At 40.4% G+C, this 17,500-nt stretch overlaps 1 protein-coding gene across 1 annotated transcript in view; it reads right to left on the bottom strand.

Moving 5' to 3' along the window:
• LOC137985954 (mucin-like protein) overlaps positions 1 to 17,500 on the bottom strand; it is a 79,576-nt gene that overhangs the window by 53,751 nt on the left and 8,325 nt on the right. Inside the window, exon 2 of the mRNA XM_068833411.1 lies at positions 1,236 to 4,553. Within this exon, the coding sequence (XP_068689512.1) occupies positions 1,236 to 4,553 (3,318 nt within the window). The remainder of the gene's footprint in view (positions 1 to 1,235; positions 4,554 to 17,500) is intronic.

The following is a 17,500-nucleotide window of genomic DNA, read 5'->3' as shown; positions in this document are numbered from 1 at the left end:
TAACTTAACACTTGTTTCCTTGGAACAAAGCTGGGAATTTTAGGGCAACAAAATTCTATGCTCAAATATGTACAAAAATGTGATCGAAGCTGAACACGCAGGAAAATGCACGAGATACGTTTCATCCAAATAAGGAAATTTTCAAACTGAAAAAACCCCTGCTCTGAACCAGAGTTAAGCGCTTCAAGGTCATGAACTTCTGATATAAAAAAAAAATAAAAAAAAAAAAAAGAGGGAAAAAGGCGGGAATTGTGACGTCGTTACTCAATATGACCACTCGTTTTACATACGAAAAATATGCCTCACGTGCATGTTCTTTACATTTTATGGATGAAAGGAACATGGAAATTTCCATGTTCCTTTACATTTTGCGGATGAAAAAAGAGTGGAAATTTCCATGTTGTTTTACATTTTGCGGATCAAAGGAGGACGGAAATTTCCATCTTCTTTTGCAATTTGAGGATGAAAGGAACATGGAAATTTCCATGTTTATTTGCGAAATGTATTTAAAAGGAAAAGAGATTTTTCCAAGTTCCTTCGAATTCTGCCTAGAAAATTCATACGCAATTTTTATTAACTTGGCCTTAAATGTAGTTTCCCCCCCCCCCCCCCCCCAAAAAAAGCTAAAAGATAGTTGCTAATTTAACATTCCTTTCCCTCGGATAGAGTACATCTCAACAATTTAGCTTCAGTTTGAAAATTGAAGCAGATTTCTGGTAAATAACTTTATTTTATAGCTGAATTGTCATAGTTTTTTTTAAGAAATCGATATAGTAAATAATAAAATGGCCCGAAGGTGCCAGTTTTACAATATTTCCGACGGTTTTAGAACGTGTTAAAGGGGCAATGTCAAGCAAAATGATATAATTTCCTGATACCCAAATGCCCAAAAATCGAACGAAACATGCCAAAAACCACTTTGAAAAACATAAAACAAATACAGTAAAAAACAGGAAAGAGAAGAATGCATGGACACAAATGGACAAGATTCAAACGGATTGCATTTGGGTAATCTTGGAAAAAGTCGGCCCGACGTTTTTCAGTTTATGGCTAATTGCATGGATAATAGTTTTTGCAATTTGTTTGCACGAGGGGATGTAAATAACGATGCCACTAAAATGTCCTTCTATGGTCTAAATACCAGCTAAAAATGTATTGCTTTGGAGCCGTTTTAGGATTATCTAGTTGAAAAAGTGGCTTTAACTGTGGTGAGTTAATTCTGCTAGGAAGCTTACCAAATGATGAAGACATGATTTGACTGATGGAAGAGCTTCTTGATGGGCTTATAAATGAAGAGATATGTGCACTCTTGGAAGGCGACTGACTTGTAGACAGGCTTTTTGAAAGAGTGATGTATGTGGTAACCATGCTTGATCGCCCAGAAAACGTGTTTATGCTCATGACACTTTGAGTCAAAGTAGAGGGAACCAGGAATGCAACTGTGCTTGAACTACGCTCTGAGACACTCAGACTAACAGCTTTACTGATGGAGACTGAAGACATCGAGGCTAAGGCGCTTAAGCTGGAGGATGGAGAGGCAGTTGTTAAAACGGAATCGTTTATACTCATTGATAGAGACACACTTGAAGTAGCTGAAACACCAATGCTAAATGCTGCGGACACAATTGTAGAAGATAAATCGCTTGCACTTAAGGATTTAGATCTTGTCGGAGCTGAAGAGCTTATGCTGTGGGAGGAAGACACATGTGTAGAAGTTGATATGTATAAGCTTGTCGATTGAGACACTCCTGAAGAAGCTGAAGCGCTGGCGCTGAGGGATGGAGAGTCATCCGCAGAAGCTGAAGCACTCGAGCTTAGGGATGTCGACACGCTTGCAGAAGCTGAATTACTTGCTTTAAGAGAGGAAGGCACACTTGTAGAAGTTGATTTGCCAACGCTGATGGATAGAGACACATGTTTAGACGTTAAAGCACTGGCGTTGACGGATCGAGAGTCATCTGTAGAAGCTAAATTGCTTGAGCTTTGGGATGTAGAAAGGCTTGAAGAAGCTGAATAACCTGCACTAAGAGAGGAAAAAGTATTTGCAGAACCTGAAGTGTCAATGCGTTGGGAAGGAAACACACTTGTAGAACCTGAGGTACTAATGTGGAGGGATGGAGACACAGTTGTCGAAACTGAATCAATAGCACTGCGGGATATTGATACACTTGTAAAATATGAAGCGCTGATGCTAAGGGATGGAGACACAATTGTAGTAGCTGAATAACTTGCGATGATGGAGGAAAAAGCACTTGGAGACCCTAAAGCGCTAATGCTAAGGGATGAAGACACACTTGAAGAAGCGGATTCACTTGCGCTGAGAGATACTGATACACCTTTAGAACGTGAAATGCTAATGCTGAGAAATGGAGAAGCACTTGAAAAAGCTGATTCACTTTTACTGATGGAGGGAGAAACAATTGGAGACTCCAAAACGCTAATTCTGAGGGATGGAGAAACACTTGAAGAAGCTGATTGACTTGCGCTGATGGAGGGAGAAACGCTTGTGGACCCTGAAGTGCTAACTCTAAAGGTTATTGATACACTTGTAGAACGTGAAGCGCTAATGCTGAGGGATGGAGACACACTTGTAGAAGTTGATTCACTTTCGCTGATGGAGGGTGAAGCACTTGGAGACCCTGAAGTTCTAACACTGAAGGATATTGATACATTTGTAGAACGTGAAGCACTAATGCTGAAGGATAGAGACAAACTTGATGAAGCTGATTCACCATCGCTGATGGAGGGAGAAACACTTAGAGACTCTGACACGCTAATGCTGAGGGATGGTGACACACTTGAAGAAGCTGATTGACTTGCGCTGATGGAGGGAGAAACACTTGTGGACCCTGAAGTGCTAAAACTGAAGGATATTGATACACTTGTAGAACGTGAAGCGCTAATGCTGAAGGATGGAGACACACTTGATGAAGCTGATTCACCTTCGCTGATAGAGGGAGAAACACTTAGAGACTCTGAAACGCTAATGCTGAGGGATGGTGACACACTTGTAGAAGGTGATTCACTTTCGCTGATGGAGGGAGAAGCACTTGGAGACCCTGAAGTGCTAACACTGAAGGATATTGATACACTTGTAGAACGTGAAGCGCTAATGCTGAAGGATGGAGACACACTTGATGAAGCTGATTCACCTTCGCTGATAGAGGGAGAAACACTTAGAGACTCTGAAACGCTAATGCTGAGGGATGGTGACACACTTGTAGAAGCTGATTCACTTTCGCTGATGGAGGGAGAAGCACTTGGAGACCCTGAAGTGCTAACACTGAAGGATATTGATACACTTGTAGAACGTGAAGCGCTAATGCTGAAGGATGGAGACACACTTGATGAAGCTGATTCACCTTCGCTGATAGAGGGAGAAACACTTAGAGACTCTGAAACGCTAATGCTGAGGGATGGTGACACACTTGTAAAAGCTGATTCACTTTCGCTGATGGAGGGAGAAGCACTTGTGGACTTTGAAGTGCTAACACTAAAGGATATTGATACACTTGTAGAACGTGAAGCGCTAATGCTGAAGGATGGAGACACACTTGATGAAGCTGATTCACCTTCGCTGATAGAGGGAGAAACACTTAGAGACTCTGAAACGCTAATGCTGAGGGATGGTGACACACTTGTAGAAGCTGATTCACTTTCGCTGATGGAGGGAGAAGCACTTGTGGACTTTGAAGTGCTAACACTAAAGGATATTGATACACTTGTAGAACGTGAAGCGCTAATGCTGAAGGATGGAGACACACTTGATGAAGCTGATTCACCTTCGCTGATAGAGGGAGAAACACTTAGAGACTCTGAAACGCTAATGCTGAGGGATGGTGACACACTTGAAGAAGCTGATTGACTTGCGCTGATGGAGGGAGAAGCACTTGTGGACTTTGAAGTGCTAACACTAAAGGATATTGATACACTTGTAGAACGTGAAGCGCTAAAGCTGAGGGATGGAGTCACACTTGTAGAAGCTGATTCACCTTCGCTGATGGAGGGAGAAACACTTGGAGACTCTGAAACGCTAATGCTGAGGGATGGCGACACACTTGTAGAAGCTGATTGACTTGCGCTTATGGAGGGAGAAGCACTTGTGGACTTTGAAGTGCTAACACTAAAGGATATTGATACACTTGTAGAACGTGAAGCGCTAATGCTGAGGGATGGAGACACACTTGTAGAATCTGATTTACCTTCGCTGATGGAGGGAGAAACACTTGGAGACTCTGAAACGCTAATGCTGAGGGATGGCGACACACTTGTAGAAGCTGATTGACTTGGGCTTATGGAGGGAGAAGAACTTGTGGACATTGAAGTGCTAACACTAAAGGATATTGATAAACTTGAAGAACGTGAAACGCTAATGCTGAGGGATGGAGACACACTTGTAGAAGCTGATTCACTTGTGCTGATGGAGGGAGAAGCACTTTTAGACATTGAAGTGCTAACACTGAACGATGAAGAGAAACTTGTAGAAGCTGACTCACTTGTGCTGGTGGAGGGAGAAGCCATTATTGTGCTGACTTGGCTTACTGCAAGAAAAGCTGGAAATGCAATATTTCGTTAGGATCTGCAGGGTTCTTTGTTTTTTTTTTTGCGTTAAGAACAGCTGCTGGTTTCCCTAGGTTACTTTATCTCGTGCGGCGCACGCATCAGAATTGCACTCGTCACAAAGTAAAAATATGCTCTCTTTAGATTTATCTCACTTGATTCTAATGGGTGTATTGTTTTTACTCAGGTCTCAACCCCTGGAGAACAACAGTCGGTCAGTTTTCTTTAATTTAGGTGAAAGAAGCTTAAAAAAATGGCAGGTGCCTCTAGGGGGGCCCTAAGCGTCAAATCTTTTATCATAGTGGCAGGGTTTTTTTTTCCCACATGCTTCTGTTCTTTGGAAACCTGCTATTCTTTTGTCAAGTATCGTAATTTTGGCATATTTAACAACAATTCACCGAGGAGGAGGTGGTTATTGGTGGATACTTACCAAGGCGCGTAGCGGGTAGCGGGGAGGCAAATATCCACTACTAGCCACCTCCACTTCGGTGAACAGTTGCTTTAGTATATATTAAAACAGTGAGATAATGTACAGTCGGACCTGTATATAACGGCCCTGCGTTAAGCGGCCACCCTCTATTAAGCGGCCAGTTTTCAAAGTCGCGATTTTTTGCCCATACAAACGCTGTATTTGTTACCTGTATTAGGCGGCCACCTCTATTGAGCGGCCATGGCCACACTGTGGCAGTCTTTTGTTTGTCTTGCTTTGTTTCTTTTACATGTATTAAGCGGCCACCCTTGAACAGAAACTAAGCCACATGTCATTTTATGCAGCATTTTATTGTGTTTAAAATGCGATCTATCATCACTGTAAAGAAATAACATGTACAAAGCTACTGTAAGCTGATAATCGGCCGCTTAGTCATTAACTCTCTCCATTTATCTGCAATGTGCTGAAGAAGTACAGTACAAGATCACAAAGGCAAAAAAATGTTCGTTTTGAAAATGCTTCCCTCTTTGCTAGAAACTCCTGTTTAATTAGCTTGTCCTTCAGAACGCGATGGAGAATAAATCGCCTTCAAAGGTATACTCGAAAGGGGTTTTCAGGCCATAACCTCCACCTTTGTTTAATTGCTTACCCTTTATATTATCCAGACTTTCCTGTTGTTTGTTGGCCCTTTCAAAAATGTTCCGTACCTTTAAGTTACAAGTTGGCAACTTTGTTTGAAGTATTGATGCCTTGAAAGAGTGTTGATTGTCCTATTGTTTCCTTGCATAAAGTGCTTTTTAATGAAACGCCACTAAAATTGACATTATACTGTATTAAGCGGCCACCTTTATTAAGCTGTCAGTTCCTCAAGTCCCGAGGGTTGCCGCTACAGGTTCGACTGTAGCACATAAAGACGATTTTAACTCTTTTATCCGATTACCATATTTTCAGCCGCGAATCTCGCTCGATTTGCTTGTAGGTGAATAGGACACTTTGGAAAGCTCGTGTCTCTTCTTTCACTGATATTTGAATCTTATGCAGTCACCTTTGGGTTTGAATATAACTCATCGCTATTTTAAATTAAATACAATTAAAGAGAGAATATTTGCAGTGTTTAAGAAATATCCATGGAACGACGTGCCTAATTTCCACATCGTAAAAGGTCACCATTAATCTTCTATACTAAAAAACGAACATTGAAGAGAAGAGAGTAAAACATTAAGACAGGAAATGGCATGCTATTGTCTACTTTGAGGTTGCGCGGGAGACAGGGTAGAGAGTCCTTTTGAATTGCCTGGTGGGACTGTTTCGGGGAACGCATTTTCAACATTGCTTGCGCGGAACAAGAAATCAAGTTGCAAGAAAGCGATATACCCGGAGCCGAGCTTCCTAAACCACCAGAATATTGTGCAAAGGCAATTTTAAAACGATAACTCGCTTGCCAAGGTGCAAACGTGTCCCGAAAACGAAAGGCTATGATCAAAGGGTCAGTGAGATATCGTGGTACCTACGACGTTTACTTATAAAAAACCTAAGTTGTTATCGTTGAAGAATATAAAAAAGTCTTCTTGCTTTGCGAGTAAATGACTGCTTAAACAGTGGCTCGTGCCCAAAACAGTCCCACAATGCAACCCAATAAGACTCTCGACCCTGTCTGTCACGCAACCTCAAAGTGGCTAACATACAAAGCTAACTATGTACTAATTAATTTAATTGATGGTTTTCATGTTGCTTCGTCCGGGCCGCCACATGTTGGTGAACGAAAACAAAAGATCTCTCCTCTCATTAGCATCTTTTGTTGGTTCAACAGCAATTGTACATTACATCATTGCTATCTGTGTCCCTAGGGACTGGTTGCAAACCAGGTACACTGAGTGAAATAACTAAGTATATATATAGTAAAATATTGAGTTGTTGATGCACCGTGGGTGCAAGAAGAAACCTTTTTTCCATGGTCCGAGAAAACGCTGCGTGATTTCCAGGCCAACATCTCAAGAAAGGAAAATATTTCCTCTGGTGGCTCTAGCTGAGAATCTCAGATGAACTTGTTTTGTGAGTGGATGATACAGGTGGAGATTGCGTAAAGGAGCTTGTGATTATATAATAAGCTCAATAATGTACGCATTTTTGACTAGTTCTCACTTATGGTCTATTAGAGGACAGACGCATAGCTGGCTCGAACTTTTCAAGTTCTCTTATGCATTAACAACATAAAATTGATGATACGCCAAAGTCCTTGTTGAGGGAGAGTTGAAAACATTGATTCCCTCCCTGTGGACTACTCCTTCAATCATCCAAAAATTCAGTCGCCATCTGGGCTGCCGCCATTTTTCGGGCCCATCTCTCCCTCACAAGTGACTTACCTCGGTGAAAAAAAATATTGAAAAGTGTTTTGTTTTCAAGGTGTTTGCAACAATTCGTTTTGCATTCAGTTTTTGTTAAACATGATGACGTTACTGGAGGCTCAAATCAGTTTTAACACTATTTCATCAAACTTCACTTGATTTGGAAGGATTGAGTGTACCCAACTGTTTCACGTAATGGGAAAATTATGGTACTATTAAAAGCACCAATAACTGCTTAACAAGATACACTCATTTATGTCACGTAATAAGTCGCTATGCCTTCAAAAGGGCCATCCTGAAACACCCTTCACTTTGTCTTTAAATGGTTATATCTGAGAAACGAACTCGGTGACCCATAATTTTCATTGCTGGAAAGTGATTACCAGGCTAAAATAAAACGTTTTGCAAAGTACTGGAATTTAAAAATACCGTAGTTGTAGTCAGGCATGATAAAAAGAATTAAAAAAACTTGTTGTCACTGACTAAAAAACTTATGTAAAAAGGACGTTTCGGTCAAAATACTATGACCTTCTTCAGCTTAAAATGGCTTACGAATACAAATGAGTGCTTTAAAAGAGCCGTAGAAACGTCACTTGGGATTGCCAAGGGCCTTGTAAATGTACGGAATGTAAACGTGTTCAATAATGGAATTCGGTTCGCGAATTGAGTGCCATGCTTCTAAAAATAATCTTTTTGACCATTGGGAACAACGGTCAATGACCTTGACGTCGTCAAGGTCAAAATAGTGATTATTTTCTACGCAATGTTGGGTTAATAAAGAATTCCTATCTCCCGTAAAAATCGCTCTTTCGTGTTCTCTTGTTCTAGATCTTAAGGCCCTTGATGTTTGACCTATATAAACTTTGTCACACGTTTTACAATTAATTTTATAGATTACTCCTGTTGATAGCTCTTTGCTAAACAAACATGTCTGTTAACAACATCATGAATTTGCTTGAATTTGTACTTGATAACAACTACTTCATCGTTGATGGCACTTTCTACAAACAAATTTTCGGCTGCTCAATGGGTTCACCTGTGAGCGCAATTTTCGCAAATTTAGTTATGGAACACGTTGAAGAGAGAGCTTTAATCACCGCACCCCACCCTCCTAAGTGGTGGTATAGATACGTTGACGATAGCATGTCTGCATCGCTCGGGAACATCTTACAGAGTTCCACTCCCTCAAACATCAAGGGCCTTAAGATCTAGATCAAGAGAACACAAAAGAGCGATTTTTACGGGAGATAGGAATTCTTTATTAACCCAACATTGCGTAGAAAATAATCACTATTTTGACCTTGACGACGTCAAGGTCATTGACCGTTGTTCCCAATGGTCAAAAAGATTATTTTTAGAAGCATGGCACTCAATTCGGGAACCGAATTCCATTAATGAACACGTTTACATTCCGTACATTTACAAGGCCCTTGGCAATCCCAAGTGACGTTTCTACGGCTCTTTTAAAGCACTCATTTGTATTCGTAAGCCATTTTATGCTGAAGAAGGTCATAGTATTTTGACTGAAACGTCCTTTTTACATAAGTTTTTTAGTCAGTGACAACAAGTTTTTTAATTCAAAGTACTGGAACTTTTGAGAGAATTTCAGTTTAGCTTAATATCACTTTCCAACAATAAAAAAATGTGGGTCACCCCGTTCGTTTTTGAGATATAACCGTTTAAAACAGAATACAAGGTGTTTCTAGATGGCTCTTTTGTTGCCATGGTGACCTATTACGTCACATTCATGAGTACATGGGGAGCGGTGATGGCGCAGTGATGGCGCAGTGGTGAGCTCACTCGCCTCCCACCAATGTGGCCCAGGTTCGATTCCCGGACCAGAAAAGGGTCGAGATTGTGTTGGTTTTCTACTCTGCTGTAAGGGTTTTTCTCCGGGTCCTCCGGTTTTTCCCCTTCAGCAAAATCAGCCGTAAGCTGCCATTACTGAAGAAAAAACCTTGTTAACACATGTTTACTTCCGTCAAAACAAACCGAGGCACCGAGGAGACACCGAGCGATCAATGCACAATTTGTCGGTGTGATTTTAAAGTTAAATTTGAAACGGCAGCTTCTCAGCCTGGTAAGACTATATGTTTCTTCCAAGAATTTGTTCAAACCATCGAAGAGAAAAGATACTTATTAGCTGAGCGGTTGGAATAGATCTATAAATTGACGAAAACAACAGGCAATTTTCAGAACGTGTAAGCAATCCGTGCGCTCGCAAAAGACGAAATTTAGGAACATAACCTGGGGGCACCCAACGAGAATATAGTTCAAAACCATTTAAACATAGCATTAAACGCATTTTAGTATTTAAACGGTACGCATAGGCATATTTTTATGCCCTAATTTTTTTTCATCTGTTCGGATTTCCTAGCTGAAAGTCTAGTGATCCGAAAACTATAGGGATCAAAACTTATCTTTTCGAAAATTTCAGCCAGAAAAAAGGCTCCCGAAAATTCTAGGTGACCTTTTTAGGGTAAAAATCGGTTTACAATGGGCAGTTATACCTTTTTTCAGATGTTCGAAAATCCCAGGAGAGGCAGGCTAGCAAGAAATTTCACAACAAATGTTCCGAAGATCTCAAATCGTCTTCCGAAAAGATATTTTCCGAAAATTGACGTTGGGTGCCCCTGATAACCGAGCCGTACAGATTTCCATGGGTAGTAAGGCCACTGAATACAAAACTCCACCAAAGCAGACCATGAAACCATTCAAGAGGTTTTAGTTGCGATTTTTAAATTAACGGCGATTTCAGTGCGACTTGCTGGCTATTTCTTGGTGCAAATTGGTTGACGAAATGACTCTTACTAAATCTCCCGGAAATTACCGGAAAATCTCCCCGCTAGTTTGATAATCAACAGTACGTTTTTTTTTCAAATCGTCACGAAATCGTAAATGAAATAGCAAATAAATATTCCCTAAAAAAATGGCATGCCTTTGTGTAAAGAAACCGCTTTCTTGTCACAATAAGAGACAATTTAACAGGGGAGCAGCGTATTTGTCTTCATCTTGTCTCCATTCATGATATAGAACTTGACGAATACAGTTTTTTCCTTATCCTGAAACAGATATAATTCTGATAGTTCGCAGGCATTTTATTAACTTATTCTGTGTAAATATAAAGTATCTTTTACAAGCGAACGAAACGAAAAGCTTACTTCAGTCCAGTCCAAACTTTTCGTCGACAATAAGCATTGCCAAAGTTTTGTTAAATAACGAATTTTTGCTTTTAGTAAATTATGGAAGCGTTTTAATATACACAGCGGCTTTAGTTGACGCGTAAATAATGTTGAATTTCTCTAGCTAGATATCGTCCAAGCATTCCAGATTTTCATTTAAATCTTCACAGGCCGTCATTTCGATAGAATTTACCTCAACGACTTACTTGATACTTGAGAAGCCTGTTCTTCGTTTTCTTTTATTTCGAATACCGCACATCATGACAAACATTTGAAAAATTAAGCTTTTTCCGCATCCTGTTGGCAAAACGACCATTACATCTATACAGTTAAAAAGATGGCGCATTGACAGTTCTTGTTTCCTTTTTAATGTAAACCGGAACCCGATTCGCTCAACTTCAACACACGATTCAATACCTTCCACATCTTCCACCATTGTCTTTGTCACGCTAGAACTAGCAAGAAATACTTTGCTCGGAAATTTGTAACTTGCGAATCATTGTGACTGTGCCGCACCGATCAGAAGTCCCCGTTCGTGGGCGAACGGGTTTTTCAAAAATAAGGGCTCCTAAAGCGTTTCCTCAGTCTCTTGGCCCAATTTTCGCGCGGCCAGTTTGCGGAAAAGCATTTAGGAGCTCTTCTTTCGAACAGGAACGATTGCTACGCAGGCTAGCGTATAGCCATTTTCTCAGGTGATTCACTCCTTCACTCCTTGTGTTTTAGAGTCAGTTACAGTGTGGCCCGAGTAAACGAGGTTGCTAAGATGTTCTTTGTGTATTTTAACAATAAAGTCGCGACCAATCACGGCGCGTGTACTATCGGACAGTAATACCCAAGAATGGAACTTTCGGGAGAAAGGAATAATGAATGAACTTTCAATGTATTTAAGACCCCCATCACATCTCTGTTAATGTTTATCATTCGACGAAAAGAAACAAGGAAGCAAACTCTTGCAGCAATATGCAAATTGGAACTCCTAGATTGAATATTTTGACATACAGACCATAATTGGTCGTACGCGACGCCTTTCTATCTTTGGCAATAGGTCCTTATAGCCAATTTATAGTGCTCTGATTCTAACAATTCCTGAACATTTCATACTCGCCTAAGTAAATGTTTCAATGTTCTTGCTAATCATTTTGTTCTATCATTCCTTTCTTGTCAAGAGAGAGTGAGAATTATTTTTTGGTTGCTCTTTGCTGTGAGCTTGATCTTCAACTAGGCAGTTGCAATAATTTGCAAATATATTAGTATAGCAATAATTCATCTACTGGAAGGCAGGCTCCAAAAGATATCTCAAGGACTTGAGTGTTTTCAAAATGCAAAAACAATTGCGACTGTCTCGTTTAGGAATTTTCTTTATTAACGAGCTGAGACCAAAACGTACAATCAGATTTGAGACGTGTTGAGATTTTGATGTGTTGTTCTGTTCATTTTTTTGTTGTTCGACTGATTACATTTGTTCAAAGTTCTCTGACGCTTTCTAAATGTGTTTTTACGTCCTGATTTTGAATTCTTCGACTTCCTTCATAACGACTGGAGAACGGCCAGAGCGTCGTATTTCCTAGTAGTTTAAATTATAACTTTATTTCATTGCTGCTGTTTCATTTTTTTGGTATTATTGATAACTTATCACATGGTTATTACCCTCGTTTTAACTTGAAAACGCACTGGTATCAGTGTATAATTCTTAATCTTCCGATATTATCTACTAATAGTGATATATTTATGAGAAATAAATGTTTGTACACGGAGTCATTTTGGCAGGTTAACGTTTTGTTGATCTGAAGATAAGGAAAGTAGGATAAGTCGGTAGCACCTTATAGTGTTACATCTATTCAGACCAGACCAGAGCACCGGGAGCCGTGTGCTCTGCTCTTTTCGAATATTGTGTCTATCTCTGTCTATCTACCGTTTATTTGCCTCCATCACAATAATTGATGATTCTTGCAAATTGGAAACGGCCAGTGGTCGATATATAAATAAATAGATAAATAAATAAATATATCAATAAATAAAAGTAATTATAAATGATATTATGAATTAAATTAAAGGCAGCTTGTGAATGACGTCAGAGAAGAGGCATTTACTGTCTCATTTGGCAAAGCGTTCCACTCGATTATTGTTCTTGGAAAGTAGGAGAATTTATAACAATCAGTAAAAGCGAATGGGACCTCATAAGCTTGGTTGTTGACATGACGGCTAACTCGGTCCAGTGGCTTCAGATATTTCGCAGTGTCTATTCCAGTTTGGTCATTGTGGATTTTATAGAACATGACTAGTCTATCCTTTTTCCGCCTTTCTTCAAGGGTGTGCCATTGTAATTCCTGTAGCATCTCATTAACATTTGATACGTAATTGTACCGGTTTAAAACATACCGAGCTGCACGTCTCTGTACCATTTCCAGTTTTTTTTTAACTGGAACTTTGTCAAAAGCTTTAGAGAAATCCATTATGGCTACATCTATTTGACCTCCATTCTGCATATTATATGCTAAATCATCAATAAACTCCACCAGCTGTGTTTCACAAGATCTACCTCCCCTGAAGCCATGTTGTAGCCCATATAAGATGTTATGATCATTTGCATGTTTGCATGATATGACTTGTCAGGATATGTTCCATTAATTTACAGACTATACAGGTTAGCGATATTGGTCTGTAGTTTGCTGCATCACATCTCTTTCCTTTCTTAAAGACTGAAGTGATGTTTGCTGTTTTCCAGTCCTCAGGAACAGTACCAGAGTCATATGATTTCCTAAATATTGCAGTTAGTATAAATATATTGGGGCAATCACATTTGCCATTTCTTTCAATACACGGGGGCTGATTTGGTCTGGACCTGGCGCCTTATGGGCTTTGAGAGATTTTAGCAATTTGAGCACGCCAGATTCTGTTATATTAATGTCAGCCATGTCAGTGTAAGGTGAGGGTCGCCTTAGGAGATCTGGCCTCACTGGTGTTTCTGTTGTAAAAATTGCCTGGAAATTGTCATTTAACAAGGTTGCTATTTCCGCAGGTTTGGTCACATCTCTACCTTTATCGCAGAGGGACTTAATCCCAACAGTGTCTGTTTTGCGGTGTTTGATGAAGGTTCAAAAACGTTTCCTTCCAGTGTGACTTTGTGGATCATCAGTTGGATTAATTATTGACTCCACATAGCTCCAGTAAGCTTTCCTCATTTCACATTATATTACCCTTTTTAGGGCTTTTAGTCGCTCAACTGTTGTATTGATGACATCTAATCCCATCTGTTGTTGCCGTTTTTTCCTGATGGACAGCTTATCTCGTTTACGTAAAAATTTACGAATTTGTGGAGTGACACCCCGGGGGGGGGGGGGGGGGTTACTCCCTTATAAGGGCTTAATGGGGACGTGCGGCCAGCCAGGGTATGTTTTTCGGGATTTTTGTCTTGAACAGGATATCGAATTTACCATTTTTAGTCTTAATTAGGGTATCGATTTATCAATTTTTGTCTTAAACTGGGTTAAATGTCCTAAACAGGGTATCAAAAATCGGAATTCTGTCTTAAAATGGGTAGGAAGATCAGCGATATTTGTCTTAAACAGGGTCAGGGTATGAGGGGCCGCGCTGCACCTCCCCACACGGGGATATATCGAGTACCTCCCCCCCCCCCCCCCCCCCACCGGGAGTGACCCATGGTAAATTATCTCTAGATTTTGTTCTTCTATGGGGGATGTGTTTTTTGACTGCCTTACCAATGGCCTCCTTAAATTCTATCCACATTTCGTTTACAGTTTTATCATCAGTGTTGTTCTGTATCTGCACAGATGCTGCCAATAAGTCTTCCGAGATATTGTCCCATTTAGCCCTTTTATACAAAGGGATCTCACGCGGTTTTTGTTTATAACGTACTGGTGTTAAATCTAACTCCACAACAGGGCAGTCATGGTCTGATATACCTGGTATAACAAAGACATTCTTAACACTGTTTGGGTTGTTTGTAATGACCAGGTCTAAGATGTTTTGATTTCTTGTGGGTAGTTCGACCACTTGAGTTAAATTATTATCATCCAGTATATCCCCAAACTGGTAGTGGAGTGATGGATGGTTGCAGGGCTTAACAATGTGTTCTTTCCAGTCCCAGCCTGGGAGATTTAATTTGCCAGCAAGGAGGTTGTGACGGTTGACGTTTACTAAAGACAAAGATCTCTCTAGTTCTAGTAAAGCCTCTTCGTCATTTTCATGCGGCCTATAATAGGCTCCAATGTGCAATGTCTTTTTACCAGATATTTGTAACTTGCACCACATGATTTCACAGCCTGTTTCAAGCTCAGGTTCTCCAGTAGCTATTAGATCTTTCTTGATAGCAATAAACAATCCCCCATGAGGATCAGTTCCGCTGTCTCTCCTCTCAATCTCATGCATGTCTGCTATTAATATCTCCACTGTACTGTGATTTTTCGTCAGCCATGTTTCAGACCCGATTTTTATATCTGGCTTACAATCTGCTGCTAGTTTAGCGAGATCTTCATTTTTGGCCAAGATGCTTTGACAGTTTACTGTGAGGATCGAGAGTGACCTTCTTTTGCTGTGTTTGGCACATGGAGATGGTGAGTGGTATCCTTAACGTCCCACAGAGTTTTTATGAACAATGGTTGTGAGACGGGGTCTTCGGTTAATAGTCCTGGTCCCCAGAGACAGCGTTACCCTTAGAAAGCACGTGAAAACAACAACAATGGGCAAGTTTGAACACAACCCTAAGTGCATTAATTAGAAAACAATAGACCTCTTTAGCTTGTACATTTTGTTTTCCCATTTCAGACCACGTGATGTTACTCCACGGAAAACTTTCTTTCAAATGTCGTCCTATGCACGTGAATATGTACGCATAACTTATGAAAAAACAAAAGGAAAATTCCCTTGAGAACATCACGTGGTCTGAAATGGGAAAACAAAACGTACAAGCTAAAGAGGTCTAATGCAAGTTTGAATGAAACCTTCAAACGAGCTCATGCTCGTGTCGCCATAAAATAGTTCTCTTTAAACAAGTGAACGACACAATACAAAATCTTAAACAGTGATCATCTTAATCCAAAAAGTAGTTTTGAAACGATCTATCAGAAAAAAAGCATTCTCGATAGAAGTAAACATTGGCTTCGCGAGTAAGAAAAGAGCGAAATGTAAACAACGTTTACAAAAGAGTAACTCTTGCCATTGTGAATAAGATTAATCCTGCAGCTGGCATGGAAAAATACATGTCGTTCCTCCAGCGGCGAGGCGAAGCGACTCAAGATTTGTTGTTTTTTGAAGCGATTGTGTTTGTTGTTTTCCTTGATACCTGCAAGGAGTTATCCATTTGTGCAATCTAGTACACAAGCAAAAATTTGGTTGTATCAACGGAGTTGATAATGTAAATTGACCACCGTACAGGGATTCTAAAAGCTGACGTTTCAAGTCCTTCATCAGAGCGAATCGAGGAATTAATGGTTGTGTGTAGTTTTTATAGTGGAGTGGGAGCTACGCTATTGGTGGTAACATGGCAGCGTGAAAAATAGGAGTGCATTAGTTAATACCGTGGGGATTAAGCGGTGCCGATTTGGAAAATGAATTTTTTTCCATATTCTTCCTGCTTACCTTGATGTTGGGAAAGGCCACAGATAGCCATCTGTTGTTTGGAGTGGTTAGGGAGATTAAAATGACGAGCGACTGGTTTAGACGTAGCCTTGTCATTCTTCTCAACATCTTGAAGGTGTTTGCGGAATCGGTCGCCTAGTCGTCTGCCTGTCTCGCCAATGTATAATTTATTGTCTAATTTATTGCATCCGGCTCTTAAATATACCTGGGAAATTTCGGAAACTTCATTGGCTTTCCTAGATATCAAAGTTTCTATCAGTGGCAACGGTTTATGTACTAGTGTGCACCACAAACCTACAAATTCTAACAGTTATTTGTTGTATTCATCGTCACATCCATCACATGTCAAGAACTTTATTCCTTATTCTCAATTTCTTAGACTTCGACGTCTATGTAGTGATGACTCCGATTTTTCCAGCAAATCAGAGGAGATGTGCCAGTTCTTCCAAAATCGTGGCTATCCTGTCTCTGTGGTCAAAGCGGGCCATCATCGCGCCCAACAATTTGATCAACAGTCAGCACTACAATCGTCACAAAAAGATAAGAATGGCAGAACTCCATTCACCCTCACTTTCGATCCTCATAATCACGCAGTCAAAAGTATCATTCTTAATAACTTTAAATTACTCCAAAATGATCCCGAGACTGGCAGAATCTTTTCGCAACCTCCACTCATTTCATTCAAACGCGACAAAAACGTAGGCAACATTTTAGTTAGAAGCGCACTCAAAGCTAACGAGCAACCCGGCACTTTCAAATGCGCGCGCTCACGACGCAAAACTTGTCCTTTCACTATTAACACTAGCAAAATATCGCGACCTAAGCGATCACCGATCGTTTCACATGTACCTCCGCAAATGTTATTTATTACATAACCTGTACGTTATGCAATAAATTATACATTGCCGAGACAGGCGGACGACAAGGCGACCGATTCCGCAAACACCTTCACGATGTTGAGAAGAATGACAAGGATGCGTGAGGAGGCAGTGTGGCCCAGTGGTTAGGGCGCTTGCCTTGAGATCCGGAGATCCCCGGTTCAAGACCTGCTCTGACCACTCGTCGAATTTGATCCTGGTAGTCCCTGGTTCAACTTCCCAGCTGCACTTGTAAATAGCCAACTGGTTTGCCTCCGGCCAGTTGGGATTCTTAACAGTTGTTGTTGTTGTGTTCTGTTGTTTCGTTGATTGTTTCATTGGCCCTGAAAAGCCCCTATGGGGAGCGGTCAATTAAGTATGTATTGTATTGTATTATTGTATGCGTCTAAGCAAGTCGCTGGTCATTTTAATCTCCCTAACCCTTCAAACAACAGATGGCTATCTGCGGCCTTTCCCTACATCAAGGTACGACGGAAAACAGTAAGAATATGGAACAAAAAGTTCATC

The sequence above is a fragment of the Montipora foliosa genome, unplaced genomic scaffold, assembly GCF_036669935.1.
Source record: "Montipora foliosa isolate CH-2021 unplaced genomic scaffold, ASM3666993v2 scaffold_12, whole genome shotgun sequence".
In the NCBI taxonomy this organism is placed as follows: domain Eukaryota; kingdom Metazoa; phylum Cnidaria; class Anthozoa; order Scleractinia; family Acroporidae; genus Montipora; species Montipora foliosa.
This window is presented reverse-complemented; position numbering and strand designations above follow the sequence as displayed.